Source organism: Globicephala melas, chromosome 11 (genome assembly GCF_963455315.2).
Source record: "Globicephala melas chromosome 11, mGloMel1.2, whole genome shotgun sequence".
Taxonomy (NCBI): Eukaryota; Metazoa; Chordata; class Mammalia; order Artiodactyla; family Delphinidae; genus Globicephala; species Globicephala melas.
In genome coordinates, this window is record NC_083324.2 from 7440842 (window position 1) to 7464831 (window position 23990).

Here is a 23990-nt window from a genome sequence, read left to right on the forward strand (position 1 = left end):
ACAGTGGTCCCATTACATTCTTTTACACGTGGCTGTCCAGTTTTCCCACTTATTGAAGAGACTGTCCTTTTCCCTGTTGTATATTCTTGGCTCCTCTGTCATAAATTAATTGATCATATATGCGTGAGTTTATTTTTGGGTTCTCTGTTCTGTTCCATTTATCTATGTGTCTTTTTTTTTTAATACTGTTGTAATCACCACAGCTTTGTAATATAGTTTGAAATCAGAAAGCATGATGCCCGCCTCCAGCTTTGTTCTTTCTCAAGATTGCTTTGGCTATTCAGGGTCTTTTGTGGTTCCACATATATTTTAGGATTGTTTGCTCTACTTCTGTGAAATACGCCATTGGAATTTTGGTAAGGATTGCACTCAATCTTAAGATTGCTTTTGGTTGTCTGTTTACTTGTTGTTGAGTTTTAAGAGCTCTTTGTATGTTGCGTAACAGTCCCTTATTAGAGATGTCTTTTGCAAGTATTTTCTCCCAGTATGTGGCTTGTCTTCTCACTCTGTTAGTGTATTTTTTAGAACAGATGTTAATTTTAAAGTCCAGCTTACCAATTATTTCTTTCATGAATGGTGGTTTTGGTGTTGTATCTAAAAAGTCATCGCCAAACCCAAGGTTTTCTAGATTTTCTGTTATTGTCTAGGTATAGTTTTGCATTTAGGTCTGTGCTACATTGAGTTAGTTTTTGTTAAGAGTTGTTTTTTTCCTTAAATTTATTTATTTATTTATGGCTGTGTTGGGTCTTCATTGCTGCGCACGGGCTTTCTCTAGTTGCAGCGAGTGGGAGCTACTCTTTGTTGCGGTGCGTGGGCATCTCATTGTGGTGGCTTCTCTTGTTTGAAGCACGGGCTCTAGATGTGTGGGCTTCAGTAGTTGTGGCTTGCGGTCTCCAGAGTGCAGGCTCAGTAGTTGTGGCACACCAGCTTAGTTGCTCCGTGGCATGTGGGATCTTCTCAGACTATGACTCGAACCCATGTCCCCTGCACTGGCAGGCGGATTCATTAAAAAAAAAAAAATTATTTATTTGGCTGCATTGGGTCTTCGTTGCTGAAAGCAGGCTTCCTCTAGTTGTGTCAAGCAGGGGCTACTGTTCGTTGCAGTGTGCGGGCTTCATTAATTGTGGCATGCAGGCTCAGTAGTTGTGGCTCTTGGGCTCTAGAGCGCAGGATCAGTAGCTGTGGCACACGGGCTTACTTGCTCCATGGCATGTGGGATCTTCCCGGACCAGGGCTCGAACCCGTGTCCCCTGCATTGGCAGGCAGATTTTTAACCACTGCACCACCAGGGAAGTCCTGTGAAGAGTGTTTAAGGTCTGTGTCTAGATTCATTTTTTGCACGTGGATGTCCAACTGTTCCAGCCCCATTTGTTGAAGACTATCTTTTCCCCACCGTATTGCCCTTGCTTGTTTGTCAAATATCAGTTGATTGTATTTGTGTGGGTTTGCTTCCGGGTGCTCTATCAACCTATTTGTCTATTCTTATTCCAGTACCATGCTATTTTGACTACTGTAGCTTTATAGTAAGTCTCAAAGGCTGGCTGACTTCATTCTTCCCTTTTAACACTGTGTTGGCTACTCTGGGTCTTTTTCCTCTGCCTATAAACTTTAGAATAATTTTGTTGATATCCAGAAAACAACCTGCTGGGATTTTATTTTATTTATTTTTGGCTGTGTTGGGTCTTTGTTGCTGCGCGCAGGCTTTCTCTAGTTGCGTTGAGTGAGGGTTGCTCTTCGTTGTGGTGGGCAGCCTTCTCACTGCAGTGGCTTCTCTTGTTGCAGAGCACGGGCTCTAGGTGCGCAGGCCTCAGTAGTTGCAGCACGTGTGCTCAGTATTTGTGGCTCGCGGGCTCTAGAGCACAGGCTCAGTAGTTGTGGCGCACGGGCTTAGTTGCTCTGCGGCACGTGGGATATTCCTGGACCAGGACTCAAACCTGTGTCCCCTGCATTGGCAGGCAGGTTCTTAACCACTGCGCCACCAGGGAGGCCCTATCTGCTGGGATTTTGATTGGGATTACGAATCTAAAGGTCAAGTTGAGATCAGACATCCTGACATTGAGTCTTCCCATTCATGGCCATGGAATATCCCTGTTTCTTTAGTTCTTTGATTTCTTTCATCAAGAATTCTGTAGTTTTACCCATATAGGTCTTTTAGATATTTTGTTAGATTTATACCTATTTCATTTTTTCAGTTCTTATGTAAATGTTAGTGTTTAAACTTTCAAATTCCAGTTGTTCGTATGTAAGGAAGCAACTGACATTTATATCATTAACCTTATACCTTGCAACCTTGCTATAACTGCTTATTAGTTGCATCTTTTTATTTTGGGGGGGTCAATTCTTTTGGATTTTCTATAAGACAATTATGTCCTCCTCTGTGAACAGTCATTTGTTTTCCCAATCTGTATACCTGTTATTTCCTTTTCCTGTCCTATTTCATTAGCATGCTTTTATCTGTGGGGATATTATTCTGCTCCTTTCTTGTAACTGTTTGGAATTTGACTATGGTACTTTCTGTTACCCATTTTTATGGGTAAATAAAGGGAGGTATGATTTCTTTCTAGTTTCAAGGTTTTACAGCACATTTTTTCTGTATGTGTAAAATATTAAAATATGGACTGTGCAAACAATAGCAGTTGACATTCAGCAGAACAATTAATTTTTTTACATATTTATTTATTTATATTATTTTTGGCTGTGTTGGGTCTTCATTGCTGTGTGTGGGCTTTCTCTAGTTGCAGCGAGCAGGGGCTACTCTTCGTTGCGGTGCATAGGCTTCTCATTGCGGTGGCTTTTCTTGTTGTGGAGCAGGGGCTCTAGGTGAGCGGGCTTCAGTAGTTGTGGCACGTGGGCTCAGTAGTTGTGGCTCCTGGGCTCTGGAGCACAGGCTTAGTAGTTACGGCACACGAGCTTAGTTGCTCTGCGGCATGTGGGATCTTCCCGGACCAGGGCTTGAACCCATGTCCCCTGCGCTGGCAGGCGGATCTTTAACCACTGCGCCACCAGGGAAGCCCCAGCAGAACAACCTATGACCAACTTGTTTCTCTCAGGAGTTAAAGAACAAGGTAAGTTATTTAACACTTTTATGGACAATCCTAGTTTCACTCATTCAAAATACTTTATTTAATGTGATCCTCCACCTCTCCTGCTCAATTTGGATTCTATCAGGAGTTTCTTTTCAGTGTGGAGCTCTGTCCTGGGAGCTTTGCTGTTTAGAATTGTCTTGGGCCCAGACTGCTCCAGCCCCTTCAGACTTACCCAAGCACCTTTGCCCGCACTGCAAATCCCTTCTAGTTTGACTGTTGTTCTCAAATTGGCTCGCTGAACTTCCAAGTGAGTGCTCGTTTGGAGTTCTGAGACCCATCAGACACACCATTGCTTCCTCTGGAACAGAACGTGATACCATGAAGGTCTTGTGGCTATTGGTGTTTTGAGGCTCATGGGTATGTGTAATTTTCCTATAAAGTTGCCCAAGGTTTTGTATCTCAGAGTAAGTTTTGAGTGTAGGAGCAGGGAAAAGTTATAGAGGAACACCATCTCCTTCAATAACTATGCTTTTTCTCCAAGCTGTTTCCTTTATTCATCTTCAGCACAGGAACCTTTCTGTCTCTGAGCCTCATAGCAGGTTATGAAGGCTGTGCTGATGAACTGATAATCAGTGTAGTTTCAAAGTAAATGGCCTACTCCATTTGGACAATAGTGCATTTTTTTCTTCAGGGTGACCTTTAGTAAACAGAGAACCATGCACCATCAAAATGATGCCTGAAGGCTAAAAAGCCCAGACTGCTTTTTAAGGCAAGAACTGGTATGATATACTTTTCCTGCTAGTTAAGTGATTTCTAGTCAGTTTCAAAGCATCTCTAGCTATCTCTTTTTGTTTCCTGGGTAAACTGCAAAATTTCCAATACTGTCAGTTGGAGCCTGCCATTTAGAAGAGAGAAATCTTGGACACATTATATCCTCTGAAACTAATAAAAAATTATAGAATGGGAATAATATACCTACCTTAACATATTCTAAGGATGAATGAGACAACCAATGACATAAATGGAAGAGCCTGGTTAACTGTGAAGTTGTATACAAGGTGCACTTGCTTATTTCTTTAATACAGTTCAGCTTCTAATATTTATATCACATCGAAAGCAACGTACCTAGTAATAGAGAAGGAGGCTGTCTTATCTTCATATTCCCAGCACCTTACATATAGCCTAGCACTCAGTAGCTGTTTATTAGTAAAGGATTATAGCCTGATCTTAATCATAAAATGGTGAAGGAAGATCAGTCTGTATTCCTGACCCCATTATGGACAAAACAACACCAAGAGCACAGTCTCCTGAATGTGGGTCCATCTTTGCTCTCTTCAAGTAAGGACAGCGTTAGGAAAACCAGGCAAGCCAAGGTCACAGAACTGGACAAAGAAGTTCTCAACTTATGATTATTATGGTTAAGAATTTTATTATCAAAATTATTACATCTCTTGTGAAAGTTCAAATGTTACAGCAAGGTGTAAACACTCCACTTGAGAAAGAAGTGATACTTCTTCCCTTCCAAGAGTCCCCCCCCCCCGCCCCCCCCCCCCAGAGGTCTGGTCTTGACAGCACCCTGCCCACACAGAGTGGCTGGGGTCTCTGCACGTGCCAGGCAGGGTGAGGGCCGCCTGCCCGCTGGCCTCTCCCCTCAGTCAAAAGCCAAGGGGAGAATGCAAACCCCAGCCCAAATGGAGAGACATTTACATACGTTTTATATAATATACAAAGAAACCAGCATCCCAGGCAACATGATTTCCACTCCCAACGCTCTCCCAGACTGATGGGTTTGTGGGGGAAACAAAAAGAAAAGTATTCTGCTGAAGTCTCAGCATTAAAAAAAAATCTCCCCTCATTTGAGCAAACACCTGATTTCAATTTTGAAAAAGTGAAATTTTGTAACAGTCACACACAAAGAGAGAAGACTGTGCATATGATAGTTGTGGGAGAGGGTAGAAAGAAAGGGGATGTAAGAGGCTGAGGGAAAAAAGGAGAAAACAAACTGGAGGGAAGGAAGGAGGGAGACTCACAGTATTATCTTGTCCAAAAGAAAGAAGTAAGGTCCACTGCAGCACCAGGGATTACACCTGTCAGATATCTGCTACCCCTACCATGGTTATAACTGAATACAAAATTAGATAAATAAAAACACGCCGGATATTACAGTAAACAAGTGAAAGAAATAAGCTGGCAACCGTATGGAATTTAAAAAGATTGTGTACCCCACCTGGCTGGCTCCAGGGCTCCTGCAGGGGTGTACAACAGGCACAATGCACTGATGGGGAGAAGCCAGTCTGCTCTCATCTCTCATCCAGAACAGTGTTATTAGGTATGTGGGTGGCTTTATAACACTCTCACCTGGGCCACTCTCAAATAAGCATCTCCCAAAGAAACGTGGGACATGCCACACACAATCACAGCCCTGTCGGTGCCATTCCACAAATGTATCTTTCCACTCTTACCCTGCAGTCACGAGTGCATGCTCCCCAATCATGGAGGCAGTCCTACTCAGGGGATCGTCAACTCCTGATTAATTGGGAGTAGAAAAAATAAAATTCAAAGAATTCCCTAACCACCTGGGACCCTTCCTAATCAAATTTATTGCCAAAAGCTGATAAGTAGCAATGCAATTGGCCCATCTCAGTTATATCTCTTTTCTTTGCCTACTTACTTCATAGATTACTGAGCTGTGAAATAGCTTGGGGAAGGGGAGTGGGATGGTACCAGCTGGGGGCTCAGACAATCTACTAGGACAGTCTGCTCCTGAATAATCAAGAGTTGACCATGAGCTCTTCCTCAGAGATCCAGGCACCCCTCAGTCAAAGCACACTCCAAGCTTCACTATCCCCGCCTCTTTCTTGGTGTTTCTAAGACAAAGGTAAGGAATATTCTTGGGTGGACACATCTTGGCCAGATAACTGCTTTTGGAATGGTTGTCTTATATACCTACCTTTTTTCTTAAGTGCATAAAACCCTAACACTACTCAGATGGCTTGGGGCTTTGAGATTTGCTCTTCTCACCATTTTTTCCTTTGAAAACTTTTTTTTTTTTGATTTAAAAAGATGTCCTCACTGCACAAGTGACTACAGGATACAGGCAAGGATGGGAGACGGAGGCTTCAACACAACTCATTGCACTTAGAACCATTACTAACCGAAACACCATTTGCTTGTCAACAATGTACCCTTAACAGCAGGGAGAAACTTCTTTATAGTCTCTGCTTCAGACAAGATTTACATCTTTCTCCAAGGCCAGAGCCAGTCACGACCACAAGTCTTGTTTCTTGTTGACCAGACCCAATCCTCTGGCACCTTGTACCCCCTCCCCCAGCAATATGCTCGGCCTAGGTTCCAGAGGCAGCTGGAAGGAAGCAGCTATGGGCTCATTCAAGTTCTGTTTGCCCAAATCCAGAAGCCCTAGGAAAGTCCTGTCTGAGTCTTGACCCCTGACCCCTGCAGTGGCTGGAGCCGGTACTGGTGCACACCCCCACTCCCTCGATGTGGGTAGTGCTGTGAATTGGAAACCGCAGATACCCTGGAGGCCTGGTAGGCAGCTGACTGCCCAGCACTGGGCAGACTGATAGTCCGGAAGTCTGATGGCAATGACGACCTAGAGTTCTGAGGAAAGGAGGTGGAACTCATAGTTCCTGTGCTGGACTGGGAAACCGAGTCTGAGGTCGGCGAGTCTGAGGGGCCCTGCGGGGTAGGGCTAGCAGCACTAGAAGGGCAGCTCCTCCTTGGAAGACTGCTGCCGGTGCTGTTTCCAGAATGTGGCTGGCTGCTATAATACCCTGGTGTCCCCGTAAATGGGGCCAACGAGTCTGTGGACACAGGGTGGGCAGGGCTGGAATAGGACGTGGAAGAGAGGGAGGATTCTGAAGAACCATGAGAAGGGGGGTTCCCAGGTCTCAGTGCAGTAGTTCGATAACTGTATCCCGGAGACTGGGTGGGATGTCCTCTAAAGGGGGAGGAACTCTGTTGAAGGAGGCTTTGTGATTCTGTCCGTGGACTATCACACTGCAGGAGCTAGAAAGAGTTGGGAGGAAAACATAAGGAGGTGAAAAAGTCCCTATTTAAGCCATTTAGGCTTGTGAATATTTAACATATCCTACTTTTTCTTCATCTTCTTAAACATTTGTTCTTTTTAGGATACCAAGGACAGTAAAATGGCTGTCTTTGGTCACTTAATTTTTCTGGCATGATTTATTACCTGAAGGTGAGCAGATGATGACTTATTTCCAAAGCTGCTGAAACTATATGCAAAGACGGCATCTCAACTGCAAAGGATGGCCAGGATCACAAAACATTTGGAACCCAGAACACATTCTTATGCCCAGAGATGAGCACTTTCTTGTCTCACCTGGTAGCTGTATCTGGAAGGGCTGTAAACGGCTGCTCCTTTAGAGAGTGCTGAGCTCAGTGTCTCTGGGCCTTCACCATCTGCAGGGTCTGGAAGGTAATACAAAATCAACTTATTTTCTTAGAATAAGTGTGAGAGAGCCATTGTTCATTCAAGTCACCAATGCCAGCACCAACCCATGCCGCTCTCTTTCTGACAAATCAGGTGAGTGCAGCATGCCAGAAGGGCAAAAGGAGCGGTTAATTATGGGGTGTTTTAAATGCCTGATCTGATTTCTGTCTCCTTTTTTCTCTTCATCCTTCATCAAGGTGATTCCCAGGGCTTTGGAGAGATGAGTTACATAAAGGTATCCTTTGGGAAAAAAGAGCAGACAAAGAGCAAGCAATGCTAGATCTTAAGAATGCTGTAGCCCAAAAGAGTGAAAGCAAGACTGAGCTGGAACTCTGCATACAGGGGAGCCCAACTGCATAAAAAATGGACTCACCTCAGCCCAGCATTTGGTGTGCATTGTGTAGAGCCTGGCTCGTGTCCCTGTACCTGGTTGGCAGAAGGCCATAGGCTCACCTGAGTCTTTTTCTGTGATGTTACTCTCCCACGTGGGAGAAGGCTCTCCTTTTTGGGCCACCCTCACACTGCTTCGGAGGACCTTGGGGATGCTCCCTCCTTCTCGGAGTCGTTCTACTGATGTGGGAACCATCCTGTGAAGGCAATAGGGTGTGGAGGTTTATGCCACAGGACTTTAGAGATAAGAGCCTGGAACAAACAAAGCTCTGACAAAAAACTGTACAACGTTTTCTCTTAGAACACCCTCTTTTATTTATTTATTTATTTATTTATTTTTAGAACACCCTCTTTTTAAACGTTATTTTCTTCAGGACCAATTTAAAACAAGGTATTTTCTCTGCCTCAAACTATGTCAGGCACTTAAGAATAAACACTTCTAAAGAAAAATAGCAATTAAGGAAAAGGGGGATTTGAAGCTGTTTACTTCTTTTAACCTCCATCTTGAAATGCTAATTCTCTCTTCTGTGAACTCATGTGACTGGCATGTGGTAGCAGTTTGTTTCACAGATGAATGAACATTACTCCCTTGAGCCATGTCTCTCCTTTCTCAGACCTCATTTCTTCAGTTCAAGATCCCTAAAATGCCTCATTCTTTATTTCACTCATTTGATACTCAGTACTTGACATTAGTATTATTTATTTGCGTTGTCCCCTAAACCAGACAAATCCTTTCAGAACGTGTCACATCTCTCTGCATATTCTAGCCGTGTGGAACTGAGATATCTGTTGTTAATTTAAGGGGAACTGAGCTCAAATCCTGACTTACCTTTCACACGAAATGAGAAAATAGAAGAGGCAGTGTTAGTGCCCAGCAAAAAAAATAACTCCACTGTGTCCACAGCTATATGCCATCCAACATGTTGTTTTGCAGGCTCGGTGGCAATTCTTTGCTTCTGTAGGGCTGGTGGATTGTGGCTGATACTATTAAATCAGCTGAATAGGGTAGATAGCACTGTTGGCTGGCTTTCTCAGATAAGTGTTTCCGTACATCTTAGGTAAAGAGCCTAGATGTTTACTTCCCTCCTGAATTTAATCATTAAAGCATCAAACATAAACTTACCACCTACTGCTGATACTCTCTTGAGGTCTGCAGTGAGATGAAGTGCCCCTGGAATCCGATGGGCTTACGGCCTCCAAATGAGACATAGAGGAATGAGATGGGGAGAACTTTTTGTGAGGGGAAGATGGGGTTCGGGCTGAGGATCCCTGCACACCATGGGCACCAGTGTCAGAAAGTGAGTTACTGCTGCCTTGCCCAGCTCCTGCAGACTTGCTTTTGCTCTGTGTAGAGTCACCTCCCCCACCAGCAGAATTTTCCTTGGCTTCCTGTTTCCGTTTGCGGTACTCCAGCAGGGATACCTAGGAAGGAAAAAAGAAATAGGACCCTAGCTAGACATCATTAGTGGATCACTAGCAATGGGGAAAGAAGATGGAATCCTAGTAAACTGCTAGCAAGCCATGCAAACAAAGCAGGCACCAACAGGTGACTTTTTCCAATGTGAGAGAGACCTGAGCACAGCTACTTATTTAAATCAGTCAGAAACTGGTAAGGAAAAGAGAATACACTAGGAGATGGCATTTTTGAAAAATGGTATTCACCAGTAGACCTCAACCTTTATTCTGCCTTCAGAAAAACCTGTGAGATTACAGTTCCCTTCAACAAAAGTGTGCTATCATAGCTATTTGGAACAATGGTAGCACCCAGAAAAGGGAAGGTGAAGAGCTGTGTAGTTTGAAAAAGTCTCCTAGGTGATTCTGATAGCTCTTCCTCACTCCCCAGAAATCTCTAGTTAGTCGTTTAAAAACAAAACAAAACAACACACACACACACACAAACAAAAAGAAAAAGCCAATGCTTCAGGGTTTTTAAATGTGCTCAAATTTTCAAGATATATCCAGGGATTTATTACTGTTACTGTTTTACACATAGAGAAACTAGTGTAAAAGGAGAAAGGAAATGATTTCCTGTTTATATTTTAGCAAGCCAGCTCTAGAAAGCCTGTACTTGGAAACTTCTCCTCGATCTGCCATTCCTCTGCCTTATTCTTTCCTGACTGCCACAACAAACCCCTCCTCCCTGCCCTGCCTAGTACACCTCCTCTCTGCTGTTACAGCACACTGTGCTTACACTGCCTGTCGACCTATTACAATGTCTTGTATGCTTGTAAACTGTCATGTGCTACAAGGGCAAAGACCAAGTTTATTTGGCTTTTTATCTTTAACATACAGTGCAGAACTTGGTTGATAGCAGGTGCTCAACAATATTTCTGAAATAACAGGTCATAATTTCAAAGACGGCATGATTTCAATCACTTTTGCACATAATAAATGAAACCATGATTTCAATCACTTTTGCACATAATAAATGAAACCAGAAATCCAAAGACTGTTTCCACTTTTGTTCCTGCTAGTCAGTGCTGTTGATGCAACAGTATTCCAGACCCAGTGCTTTTTTTTTTTTGGCTGCGCATCGCAGCATGTGGGATCTTTGTTCCCCAACCAGGGTTCGATCCGTAGTGAAAGCACGGTGTCCTAACCACCGGACCACCAGGGAATTTTCCCCGCAATGCTATTTTGTTACAAATTATCTGCCAGTGTTTCCTCCTTCTTTTATCCACTTAGGGCTCTCATTTATCTGTTCAAATGTAAAATATAATGAAAACACAAATTAAGACAATTTTGTGTATGCATTTTCTATAGACAATCATGGAAAGGGGTTAATAATAAATTCTGTTAACGTATTTCACTGTAATGCAAAGACAAAAAGCCACTAGGCTACATTTGAACAAGAGTACCACAGACATTTTGCAATTATGTGAGACTGTCACACACACAACATTAAACACCTCTAGCTCTGACCAGTAAATGGAAGTTGCTGTGACAACTCAAAATACTCCTATGCATTTCCAAATGCCCTTAGTTGAAAACCACTGACATAAAAAAAGCACACGTTTGGCTTTGTAATTTATAGATCAGGCATCACCTACAAGTCAAGCCCCAAACCAGATCTCTGCGACCTGGCCCTGCCCACCTCTGTATTCTCCTCCTGACTATCCCCACTATTCACCTGCCACCATAGCAACATTCAACTGCAACCACATCACATCCCTGCTGCCCACTCAATGGAGTGTCACAGTTACTTGTTCTGCTCTCTCTTCTGTAAGATTTTCACCCCCTCAATTTGTTGGCTGATTGATTCCTACTTCCTGTTTTGAGATCAGACAAATCAGTGACCTGTCACCTTGCACTCTACCACCCCTCAAACTTGGCTATGAACCTCTTGTTTGTTCTCAAGTACCCTCCACATATCCGACTTGGTCAGATTTCCTGTTAAGTTGTTCTCATCACATCTGAACAACTCCTTTCTCATCATTAGTACAATTATCTGCTAAGCTCAGTCTGACTTGCTATAAGCTCCCTTAGGGCGGAACCTAGGAGGCAATATAGCATGGTGGCAATAAGAGCATGCAATCTGGAATCAGACCTGGGTAGTGTCCTGGCTCTTCCATATACTAGCTGTGTGACCATGGCAAGTTACTCAACTTGCCTTAGTTTCATCATCTACAAAATGGGAAATTACCCATCTTACAGGATTATTGTGAGGTTAAATGCATAAGAAGAGCTTAACAGTGCCTAGAACATGAAAAGTACTATATAAAACATGTAAGTAGCATTATTCTTTTTCACTGCTTTATCCTTTGAATTGCCTAGCCACGTGTATGGCACATACATGGTAGGCATTTGAATTTGCTTAACATTTACAACACTCATCAAATTACATTAAAACAGTCTTTCACTAAACATGCCAAGAGACCGTCTTACTTATCTTCATTTTCCTCACACTGAGAACAGTGCTGAAAACACAGTGGTAACTCAGTAAATATCTGTTGAATTATTCAGTTAAAGTTCTTCAGAAGAGCCTATAAAATGTGAAACACTTACCTTTTTCCTCTGTGGTGGGTTCTGTGGGGCAGATGGGACTCCCTCACAAGCCCTTTCGCCACCAGGTGACATGGATCCACGAGAGAGGTCTTTCATAAAACCATGCTCATATCTGCTGGGAAACCCTTCTGCAGGGGAACAATAGCCCCCATCCAAATGTAAAGGCTTCCTATCCCCTACTAGGGGAGACCCTCGATACAATCCATCTGCTCGAGGCATAGCGTTCAATGGGGAGTAGGCATACATCAAGTTAAACTCTGTCCGAAATGTCTGGTCCGAGTTTCTCACAAGGGTCTGATGTCCATCTCCACTCCTGCTTGTAAAGCCAGTCTCAGAGGTGGGTCCGACAGAGGGATGAGGAGCCAGGTCAGAATGACCCGAGCTTATCAGGGAAGGTCTGTCAGCACAGCTGTTAGTGTTGGAGTCAAGGTAGCCTACTTTTGTCAAGTCCAGGTCTTTTCGGTGACAAAGCTGAAAGAATAAAAATCAACGGAGACATGGGGTAGAGGAGAAAGGAAAAAGTCAAAGGGCAGAAAAGAAGGGAAGTGAGGGGGCACAGGTGAATAAGAATAGGTAAGAGGGACGAAAGTAGAAGAGAGAAAGCCATTAACATCTGTAAAGGTCCCATGTAATACCAGTGTATACATGCCAGATTACCAAAGAATCCTGGCCTTCCCCAAATTGTTTTAAAGTCTTTCTGGAGGAGAATACTGGGAAAGTCAGAATTAGATAACTGGCCAAATGTGACTATTTTGCCTGCTTAGCCTTTCATCAGGTTTGCTGAGTCACCTTGCACTACATTCAGGGACTGGCAGTATAATTAGGGATTTACCTGAGCCCCATGGAGCCACAGAGGTGAGAATAGTGTCTTAAGATAACTGGCTTCTGGAGTTATTCATTTCTAAACTAATATTGATGGAAGGTGGGAGGAGGGAAAAGGGTGAAAGAAAGTAGAAAGTAGACGAAAAGTCAAGTATTTAAGTTACTGGTTCAGGAAAGAAGAATGGTATTAGTTAACGACATCAACCAACCAGTTCTTCACTCACTTTCACTATTAAGTATGTATTTCTCATAAAACTTTCTGGCCACTCAATTCTTCTTTTTGCATCCTCTAACGTATGTTAACATACCACAAGACCACTAATGCTCATCACTGCAGGGCATCTGAAATGCTGAAACGTACCAAAAATAAACCCATCTACTTGGTCATCATTACCTCCTAACATCAAGATTTTCTGCCACTGTGTCAGCTACAGCTAACTCTCTAGAAAGAATAGTACCAGAAACCCAGGTGACACACCATGTCAGCCTCCAAATTATGCTATCTTAGAATCTTTAGCAACTGAGGGAGAGCTTTACATTCCTTACAAAATAGAGTAAAAAACACCCAGAAGACCTCTAGTACACTAGAATACAATCTTCTTCAGTTTCACATTGATCTATAAAATCCTACTGATTCAGAATTTGGTCACCTGTCACTGATTTTAGCACTAACTTTTTACTGGAAGGGTGTGGGTTAATTTCTGAAAGGTTATGAGAGACTATCACTCTCTTTAAGAGGAAAAAGGCTCCATGTGGATTCATGGAGTTAATCATTACTACGTTCATCCAAATCTTTTAACAGTTAAGAAACTCTAGCACTAAAATCTGAATTTAACATCTCCATAGCAGTAGGATTTGATATTCTAAGAGATACCATTTGTACAGCAACCATTTCCCAAGCACTGCAGAATGGAGCCCTGAGTCACAGAAGCCATGGGCTGACTTAAGCTGAGAGGCATGACTCTTTCTAAAGAAGCTGCTTAATCTATCAACCAACGCTCAAAACATCCAGTTAAACAGCTGTCAGATTAACCCGGGAATAAGGCATAAATCGCTGCCTAACTTTTCCAATATAAGCTGCTCCTTTATCAGCCCAAGATAATAAAGATCAAAAAACAGCTCCTACCAACTGTTGATATAACCTTCCTTATTTAACAAACACACTGTTAGACTTTCTTTAACAAGGTTCCCACCGCATCTTCAGCTCCTTTAAACTTGATTTCTAGATTCTATTCTTTAAGAAAACTCTTCAGCCATACCCTTCCCCCCCACCCCCCCAAAACAACAAAAACAAACCCACCACACACACACACACACACACACACACACACACACAAACTACTTCATTTTCCTCCATCTACATTGAGAGTTCTGAGTAACCACAGGCACACATGGGAAGATTCATTCAACTTACAGTGACCAATCGGCCACCCTCCAGCCCATCACCCCATTCACTCAGATCCCCCAGCCCTCCCCACACAGGCAGGAGCACACTCATGCACACTCACTCTCAGCCTCCAAGTGTGATTGAGATGGTGTGATAACTACCTCGGGTGACAGGGACTCGGGCCTATTCGCAGGGGAACTCTCAGGGGAGGATATGTTCTAGAGGAGGAAAAGCATCTTGTTATTCATCTACTCAAAGAAGCAAAACAAAACAAACAAAAAATAAAGCAAAAAAAAGCAAGCATAGATGGTTAGCCACAAATTTTGGGGGGTGGGGCAGGGAGAAGGGTAAGAAGGCACAAGGGAAATGTTCAAATGCAGAATTCATCTCGATGGACAGAATGACTTGTTAAAATGCTTCCTGGCGTCTTTGAAAGCATTTAAGGATAAACTGGTTATGTATCATGCTGTAAGTAAACATCTCAAGCAGATACCAAGAGTTAAATTGGTAAGATTTTACACTATTACAGTATATGTCTTTCTATGTTAGAAGAGATTTCCTACAGTACTTGTTATTGAGGGGCACCCTACCACTCATTCCTCATGCTTAGGGGCACCTTTTCTCTTCACCCCACACCCTATTCTGAATGTCACATTTCCTCAATTCTCCTGTGTGACTCAAGCCTGCCACCATTACCCAGGGAAACTGCTTAGCATGTTGGGGGCTGACAGGGCTAGGAAGATGGCCAGTTCCTCTTGAATGACAGTTGCAGAAGTTATGATTGATGGATTCTCTAGCTCATAGGCTAGATGGTTCTTAACATAATCCAACTGGATCTGACCACCACCACTAAAGTTCTTCTGATATTAAAATCCACTGTACTTTGAGGAATAGAGGGAAAAAAGAAAAGAAAATAAAAAAAAAACGGCAGATGTGTACACTTCCAGTCTCTGGTCCTAAACAGGGCTACCATTAGGGCGGCTTTTGCATGAGGCAGCACTCCCGTATGAAACAGGAACTGGGCAGTAAGTTCAGATGGGAAGGTATGAAGGGTAAAAAGCAGAGAATGACAGTGGTTGCTGTGACAAGGATTCAGGGGCAAGGTAGGGGAGGGCCTCTAATATCACAGGCTCTGGACAGCTGTGGCCTGGGTGGCTGGCCCATCCTGGGGCAGGAAATGAGGCTGTTTTAGCAGAGCAGGGGTACTGGTGTTCACTTTATTTGGTGGGGTGGTAGTATGTGCGAGATGGATAGTGGGGTATGGCTCTCCAGGCAGGAAAACAAAGGAAGCGTTATTCTGCTGGAAAGGAGGGGTTCATTAAACTTGGCCTCCCAATGTTGCTTTCACTTTTTTTTTTTGATGCTTCCCTTTCCTCATGATCTTGCCTCTCTACTACATGTCTTTTCAACTCATTCCCTTAGCATTTCTCACTTTCCTTCTTTCAAAAATATTCTTCCCCCAGCCAAGCTGATCTTCACTTGTGACACCTTTCTGCTATTTCTCTTGTGTCATAGTCTTGGATGGAAATAAGGCTCCCCACCTCCCCATACTAGAATATAGGAAAGAGTATAGCAATTAGAATGGTGATAAAGATGGTTGGGATGATGAAATCTGTTTTTTGAATTGATGAAAAAGGCCAAATTTTCTTAGTTAAATCATGAGACTAAAACAGTGAAAACATGCACTGAACTTTTTGAAAGGATCGGCTACTTAATGTATTATGTTTTCTTTCCCTCCTGGTATCCTAACATTATGCTTAGACTACGCATCACTAAAATGATCTCTGATTAAAAAAAATAGAAAATAAAAACACCTTACATTTGCATAGAATTTCAGTTATCCAAAACGCTGCAAGGGGTAGGAAATACACTGAGTGCTAAACCCGGCTGTTCTAGATGGCAACCCACCTTCTAATTTCACCTTTAATTATAATAAAACATTAATTATAATAAAGTATGAAATTCTACTCCTAGAATCTACTGCCTCCCAGTGAGAACGTCCTCTCACGAAATTTTACCATCAAACTTTGGCTGCTAAATGAAAAATCAACTGCAATTAGATCCAAGTAAAGTTAGTAAGGCCCATTTCAGCTGTTTTGCTATCTGACTAAAAAGAACGCCACAGGGAATTTGGTAAAGGGTAACTTCCCTAGAAATCAAATGTAACCAGAAGGTTCTGTTCGCCTTCTCAAAAAGGTTTGCTCTGAAAGTAAGTTAATATGGTCGAGTTTAGGTACAGAATACAGCTGTCTCTTACTTTCAAGGTTGCTAAGTTTCCTCTTTCTGAGTTAGTCATTTAAAGGTTCAGGTCTTTTTAATCTCCATGCTCTCACAAAAACTGAATAGGTAGGATGGCACTGATTAGAACATTCACCTTTATCAAAGAACACATCTGGAAAAGTGCAAGGTAGGGTCAGAGCTGAGTGTTTAGTCATCAGAACAAATTTTTCTGAGAAGGAATAGATAGTGTCTGTTTAATTTAATTATAAATCAAAGCAACATGCGATAGATGAGTTTTTTTTTTAACGCACGCACACGGATTCTATTCAGTAAAGCTGCCGTCACTCAAACTTGAATACTAAAGCAATTCAGAAGTAACTTTTTGAAACAGCTGACCAGAGAGCGAGTGTAATAAATCTGGTTCTTATAAATGCATGTTGCTAGGCTCTTTCTACTTCTCATTCCTAACACATGAGGAGAAGGAAAAGTAATCTGGGAATGAATAAAACCCCTAAATTGCCATAAACCATACCTCAGTGCTTTCTAAATCTGTTTACTTAGGCACACGAGAATGCAAAATAACAGACACTTCACTTATTTAAAGGCCTAGAAATGGAGGCACAACCAATCAGTATAACCTGAGCGCTCAGGCAGGTGTCATTAATGGTTACTAAGCAGCTAGAGGCCTATTTTAACCAAGGTATACAGTAAAGATAAAGATCTAGCACGATTACCACCTAAAGTAATGGAGGTTGATGAATTGCATGCAAAAGATAAGATGAGTGTCACCTGTGGGAGCACTACTCCTATTTTGGGAAGTATGGGGACTGCCAAGATGAGAGGCTACCAGGTAATAGGTCACAATGACCCTGAGGTTTCCCATTCTCTTGCTAAGATGGGCGAAGAACATGGTAAAGAAACATTTGGAGTGATGTATTTGAAATGAGGAGGTGCAAATAATGATTTTCATATTCAGCACTCCCAACAACCAAACCCAAATCACCTCAAATTGCAGAGGAGTATTGCAGCGACTAGCAGTAGTAAGAGACGTGACTGGTGAGAACATGAGGCTGTATCCATTTCGACACTCCTCTTCTGGGTGAGATGGGCCAGGTGTGGTCAGCTGGGGGCTCTTTGAGCCTGGATTGGGAGGGGGTGGTGTGACTGGAGAAAGAGGCCGCAGTAACTTGGTAACATTCTGCTCCATCAGATAGCGAGATTTCCATTTCTTTAATGGGCTCAACAAGTCTGTGAAATACAAAGCTTGGATGAGAGGTCTGAAATTACATCCTCAAGGGCTGCTTCATAGTGAAGCCATTATTAATCTCTAGCCCACAATGGCTGGTAACTCCACTTTTGCCTCATCCCATTGTTATCTCCTGCAATCAAACCAAAAGCCCAAAGACTTTTTAATTGTCACACTTAAAGTAATTCTCAAAATTCTCTACCTCCCAGAAAATCACCAGATGAATTTGACCCTTCTGATAACTAATCCCTGGAGCTAATTTAATCTCTTGTAGTGGAAAATATAAATTTAGTTTTTTCACACTGAATTTCTGAACATCTCTAATCTGTGTCTCTTTGCTAAAATCACCCTCTACTGAGCTCAGTTTCAAGGTTTTATGTATTTTTGCCATTCTTTACCAGCTCTTTATGTAATATTGTTTTAGTAGGAAAGAGTTACACATGATTACTTGATCCTTGTTGAGTTCTTAGTTTTATAGTGCTTCAAAGTGTGAAATCATTTCTACAGAAACTTCTCCCAATCATTTTCAAAAAGTAGGGTGGTACTCTTTTTCTGATTGGAATATCCTACTTTCTACTGTACACTTCTTAGTTCCACTTTGAAAGGAAGTTAATATACTATAAATTTTACTGACCACTCAGGCCAATGCACCTGTCTCACTTTCTCAAAGGAAAAATCTATTTTTATTCGTTTACAGTTTAAAGCTATTCATTTACTAAATACCTACAATATGGAAACCACTGAACCAGGTAAGTGGGGGAAAATGGTTATCATGTATTCTATTTTAAATGAGTTTACAAATGTGTAAGAAAAAGAAAACATATATAAAACGTGTAAGTTTAAGAACCTCAACAGAGGTGATCATACTGCTATGTTAGTAAAAAAAAAAAAAATATGCTTTTAAGTGCTTATTACACACCAGGCACTATTCTACGTGCTTTATGTGAATTATCAGATGTAATTTGAGTATCTCTATAAACCCAGTACTATTATTATCCCCACTTTACAGATAAGGAATTTGATGTATAAAGAGAGAAAGACTAGGTCACCTGGTTCCCATCTACATTCTTAATCATTAGGTTAAATTATACCCCCAAGGCTTGGTGGAAGGAGTGACATTTACCCCAAGTCTTTGAGGAAAAGTTTTCGGACAGTAATCAGAGCTGTGCTTGAGAAAGATTCTCCTGGTAGCAATGGTTAGGATAAGAATGAACACTGGGAAACTATTTGGAGTTAATGAAGTAAACAGAAAGAGTTATGAGGCTTGAACTAGGGCAGTAGAGGTTGAAGCAGAGACAAGAAATAAAAGCAAAAAACACTGGAGATACATATTTCTCCTTTCATATATATAAAAATTTAAAATTTTTCCTAGATTAGAAGTATATTTCTATTTTCCTTCTGTTCCAGATACTCATTTTTCTTTTCTCCTTTTGAAAAGTGCCTAGGTATAAACAAACAAACATGTGATTCATGACTTATAGTTAGGTTTATATATTTTGAGAGTCTTAAACAGTGAATCTTTCAAAAGACTGCTATACTGCTAGGTCCAACGCTGTAACTACTAAAGGTAATTATGTAAGTGATAAAGTTGATTGTAGAAAAGTTATAAAGTTCAGATGAACTCTCCCACCCCCAAAATCAACTTAAAGGTCATTCATTTAAAATATATTTACTGAGTACTTATTATGATATATTCAACAAGAGACCTGACACCTGCCCTTATGAGGTTTATGGGCCAGTGGTAATCTGCGTACTTTTTTCTATGAACGGCACTATATTTACAAAATTGTTTTTTTCAAGTTTCATTTTTCTTCTTTTTGCCATACACAGCTATCAAATTTCATGTGGTTAAACCTATCTTTTATGGTTTTTTACTTTTACTCAAATAATTCCTAAGGTTATCTAAACAAACACCCACATATTGAAACACATACATAACTTGAAATCATATCCACAAATTAATTCATTGTTAATATGCTGGTGTATTTTCATCTAGAACTCTTTCCTGACATGTCCTTACTCACCCTGTCTAAATCACACTGGACAATAACCTACTATTTTCAATCAGAAATACATAGTAAAAATCCTTCCATTACAATGACAAAAATGTTACAATTATATTTTAATTTTATTAATAGTCTTGGGCTATACAATGTTTTATATTTTTATTTAGTCAAATATATCAACCATTTCCTTTATTTTCTGCCTCTGATGTCATGTTTTTGTCACCCCACCCCAAGACAATAAAAATACTGACCAATTTTCCCTTTATCTCCATATTTAATTTTTGAATTCAACTCAGAACATATAGTAGTTTTGGTACTAGTATGTTCTATCCTTTTCACAGGCCAAATGGCTAGCATATTCTTCCAAATTCTTTTGTAATTATAGAATAATCATATTTCTCTATTGATTTGAAATATGACATTTATCCGACTAGATACTGGGTTTAGTTCTGAATGTTATTCTGTACCCTTTTTAGTAAAATTGTTTGGGCAATTCCAGTTATTCTACTCTAGCTCTCCAAAATATTTTGCCTATTCTAGCATACTTGTTCATGTCAATGAACCGTAGAAATCATTTGTCAACTATGCTGATACTGGGACTTCCCTGCAGTCCAGTGGTTGGGACTTTGCCTTCCAATGCAGAGGGTGCGGGTTCGATCCCTGGTCAGGGAGCTGGGATCCCCCATGCCTCACGGCCAAAAAACCAAAACATAGAGCAGAAACAATATTGTAACAAATTCAATAAAGACTTTAAAAATGGTCCACATCAAAAAACAAACAACTTTAAAACAAACTAACAAACACTATGCTGATACTACCCCCTCCCCAAGGCTGACTGGGGTTGTATTAAATTCATGAGTAATTTGTCAAGAATTCTAACTGAGCACCGAGGCACGATCTTTTAGCTACTCATGCCTTCATTTATATTCCTCCTCCTCATTATTATTATTATTTTGGCTCTGCTGCGCAGCTTGTGGGATCTTAGTTCCCTGACTAGGTATTGAACCCAGGTCCTCAGCTGTGAGAGTGTGGAGTTCTAACCACTGGACCGCCAAGGAATTCCTTATATTCCTCTCCATTATAGATCTGCCACATTTCTAATTAGGTTTATTCTGCAGTGTTCACTATCTTCTGTTACCACTGTGAACTGGATGTATTTCTCCCTGTGTATTACCTAAATGTTATTGCTAACATGTAAGAAAATGTTTACATATTTTTGTACCCAGCTACCCTATTGATCTCTACCAGTTTTTCAGTTAATTCTCTTGGCTTTTCCAGGTAGAGTAGCATATTATTTGTATACAATGGCAACAAATACATCCTCTTTACCAAAACTTTTATCTCATAGATTTTCTTTTTGGTAATCAGTTTGGGTAACAATTCTAGATGTTGTTATATAAGAATGGTAATAGTGGGATAAGTTGATAACCAATTTAAAAGTTTAATCTAACTAGTTTTCACCAGGAAACATAACTGGCAATTGTTTTCAGATAGATGTAAAATAAAAAATCATTCAGTATGTTATTAGATTTATCATTAAATTCACAGTTACTGTGCTATTACTCCCCCTTCTCCATTTGGCTGGCTAATAAATTATATGAATAAAATTTCAAATACTGAACCAACCACCTTTACATTCCACGGAAAAATTTTATTTCAACATAATAAACTATTCTTTTAATAGTCTTACAGATTCAAGATTCAGATCAGTGAAATCTAATTCAAAAGTAGTACTGTGCTATTTTTTGGAGGTTAATTTGATAAAATAGAGTAAAAAATTTAATGCTACTCTATAGTATTCCACCAAAAGTATGTGTAATAGAAGATAAACCACAAATTCTAACATTTCTTTATTTGTTGAAACCCAGGTTGTTTTTATCCTGCATGTGTTTGCAATTATTAATAATTCCATGACTAACACTTTGTATAAAAATTTTGGTCCACACCTATTTCTACAGAACAAGTACCTAGAACAACAACTTCTAGGTTAAGGAATGAATTTTTAAAATGCATGACAGGGACTTCCCTGGTGGTGCAGTGGTTAAGAATCCACCTGCCAATGCAGGGGACACAGGTTTGAGCCCTGGTCCGGAAAGATCCCACATGCCGCGGAGCAACTAAACCTGTGCGCCACAACTACTGAGCCTGCGCTCTAGAGCCCGGGAGCCACAACTACTGAGCCCGCACGCCTAGAGCCTGTGCTCTGCAACAAGAGAAGCCACCGCAATGAGAAACCACGCACTGCAAGGAAGAGTAGCTCCCACTTGCCGAACTAGAGAAAAGCCTGTGCACAGCAACAAAGATCCAATGCAGCCAAAAAAATAAATAAACTAAAAAAATAAAATGCATGATAAATCTTACCAAATTGCTAGTAGGGGGTATTACTTCCCTGTCATATATATATATATATATTTTTTTTTCTTTTTTCTTTTTTTTTTTTTTGCGGTACGTGGGCCTCTCACTGTTGTAGCCTCTCCCATTGCGGAGCACAGGCTCCGGACGCGCAGGCTCAGCGGCCATGGCTCACGGGCCCAGCCGCTCCGCGGCATGTGGGATCTTCCCAGACCGGGACACGAACCCGTGTCCCCTGCATCGGCAGGTGGACTCTCAACCGCCGTGCCACCAGGGAACCCCTTCCCTGTCATTTTTGTTGCAAATCCTTTCTCCCAATATTTTTGTCTTCTATTAATTCAGAGAACTAAGGACATAGAAACATTGTTTATTTAACTTTAATTAAAAAACATGGGGGCTTCCCTGGTGGCGCGGCGGTTGAGAGTCCGCCTGCCGATGCAGGGGACACGGGTTCGTGACCCGGTCCAGGAAGATCCCACATGCCGTGGAGCGGCTAGGCCCGTGAGCCATGGCCACTGAGCCTGCCCGTCCGGAGCCTGTGCTCTGCAACGGGAGAGGCCACAACAGTGAGAGGCCCGCGTACCGCAAAAACAAAAACAAAACCCAAAACACTGAATGCACATAGAATTTACTTTGGCAAAGATCTAAGTCTTTCTCATCCCCCATGCAAGTAAAAATTCCAGAATAATTTACCAAATCTTTCACTTACATAAGGCCTGCTTCTGGCTATTCTGTTCCATATATACATCCATTATTGCACCTGTACTAATTACCAGCTTCTAGATTCATAATAGAAGTTAGTTTTACACTTCTAGGTAAAGTACTTCTTTGTCATTACTTTTTCAATTTTTTCTTATTTTCATGTTTGCTTTTTATGATAAACTTCCAAGATCATTTAATCAAACCCCCAAACAAACTAGTTTGATGGAAACTATCTGAAGCCAGGAAAGAAACTGACTCATTATATTTCTTCTTTCCATTAATCAGTATGGGAGTTCCCTTCATTTCCTCAAGACTTAAAAAAATATTTCTCAGTAATGATTTGCTTTACATGTCCCCACCATTATTCCTAGGCAGTTTCTCAGTTCTGTTAAGTTCGGCAATGAAAAATTTTTCTTCATTTTCTTGGTACATAAATGGTATTAATTTTTGCATATCCAGCAGTTTTGTTGAACTCCTGTTAATTTTTTCAAATGATTGTTTAGGCTCTCCTAGATAGATATCCACATCATTTACAAATAATGAACATTATGTCCTCCCCTGCCTGAAGAGTAATACCATTTATTTCCATACAACTTTAGCTTCTAGGAACTTAGAATCTTTAATGTATCCTAGTACATGACTAATTTCTGCAAATGTTCCATAGATGTTCGACAAGAAATCTGTAGATAATGACAATAATAATTCCTATTAAGGGTCTGATACGGTAATTTATGTACCTTAATTTAATCTCATATTAGCTCTACAAAGCAGATATTACTATACCCATTTCACAGATGAGGCTCAGAGATAACTTTATAACTTGCCCAACATCATATAGTTAGTAAAGGGCAGAGATGGTCTTCAAACTCAGGTCTGTTGGATTCTTTCTACTACACCAATTTGTATCCCTTTTTGTTTTCTTTTTTCCCTTTCTTGATTAATATTTTCTTGATCTTTTTGAGAGGAAAAAAACCAAAGAAACCAAATAAAAATAATTCCTCAGGATTTACACTAACTTGTAGCAATATACCAAGTCACTCATTTGAGTATTGCTTGTTTTTTTTTTTTTTTTTTTTTGCGGTACGTGGGCCTCTCACTGTTGTGGCCTCTCCCGTTGCGGAGCACAGGCTCTGGACGCTCAGGCTCAGCGGCCATGGCTCACGGGCCCAGCCGCTCCGCGGCATGTGGGATCTTCCCGGACCGGGGCACGAACCTGTGTCCCCTGCATCGGCAGGCGGACTCGTAACCACTGCGCCACCAGGGAAGCCCTGCTTGGTTATAATTAAATATTTTCCCATTTACGTTATTCCTGAAGGGCAAGGTGTGTCCTCTGAATGTTTCTCACTGCTAGAGACGAGAGAAG

The 23990-nt window shown here is 41.2% G+C and overlaps 1 protein-coding gene across 20 annotated transcripts in view; it reads right to left on the minus strand.

Annotated features, from left to right (window-relative positions):
* Positions 1–4582: 4582 nt before the first annotated feature.
* Positions 4583–23990, minus strand: part of SETD5 (SET domain containing 5) — an 82198-nt gene continuing 62790 nt past the window's right edge. For 11 of the 20 annotated variants that reach the window (XM_030840792.3, XM_060308439.2, XM_060308442.2 and 8 more), the window contains 7 exons: positions 17325–17569; positions 14263–14319; positions 11893–12363; positions 9011–9309; positions 7951–8084; positions 7387–7475; positions 4583–7052 (listed from right to left, as the gene is read on the minus strand). In XM_030840792.3, the coding sequence (XP_030696652.1) occupies positions 6444–7052; positions 7387–7475; positions 7951–8084; positions 9011–9309; positions 11893–12363; positions 14263–14319; positions 17325–17569 (1904 nt within the window). In that variant the 3' untranslated portion in view covers positions 4583–6443. Of the gene's footprint in view, positions 8085–9010; positions 9310–11892; positions 12364–14262; positions 14320–17324; positions 17570–23990 lie in introns of all 20 variants that reach the window. The other 9 variants (XM_060308443.1, XM_060308444.2, XM_070046595.1 and 6 more) reach the window with 4 other exon arrangements.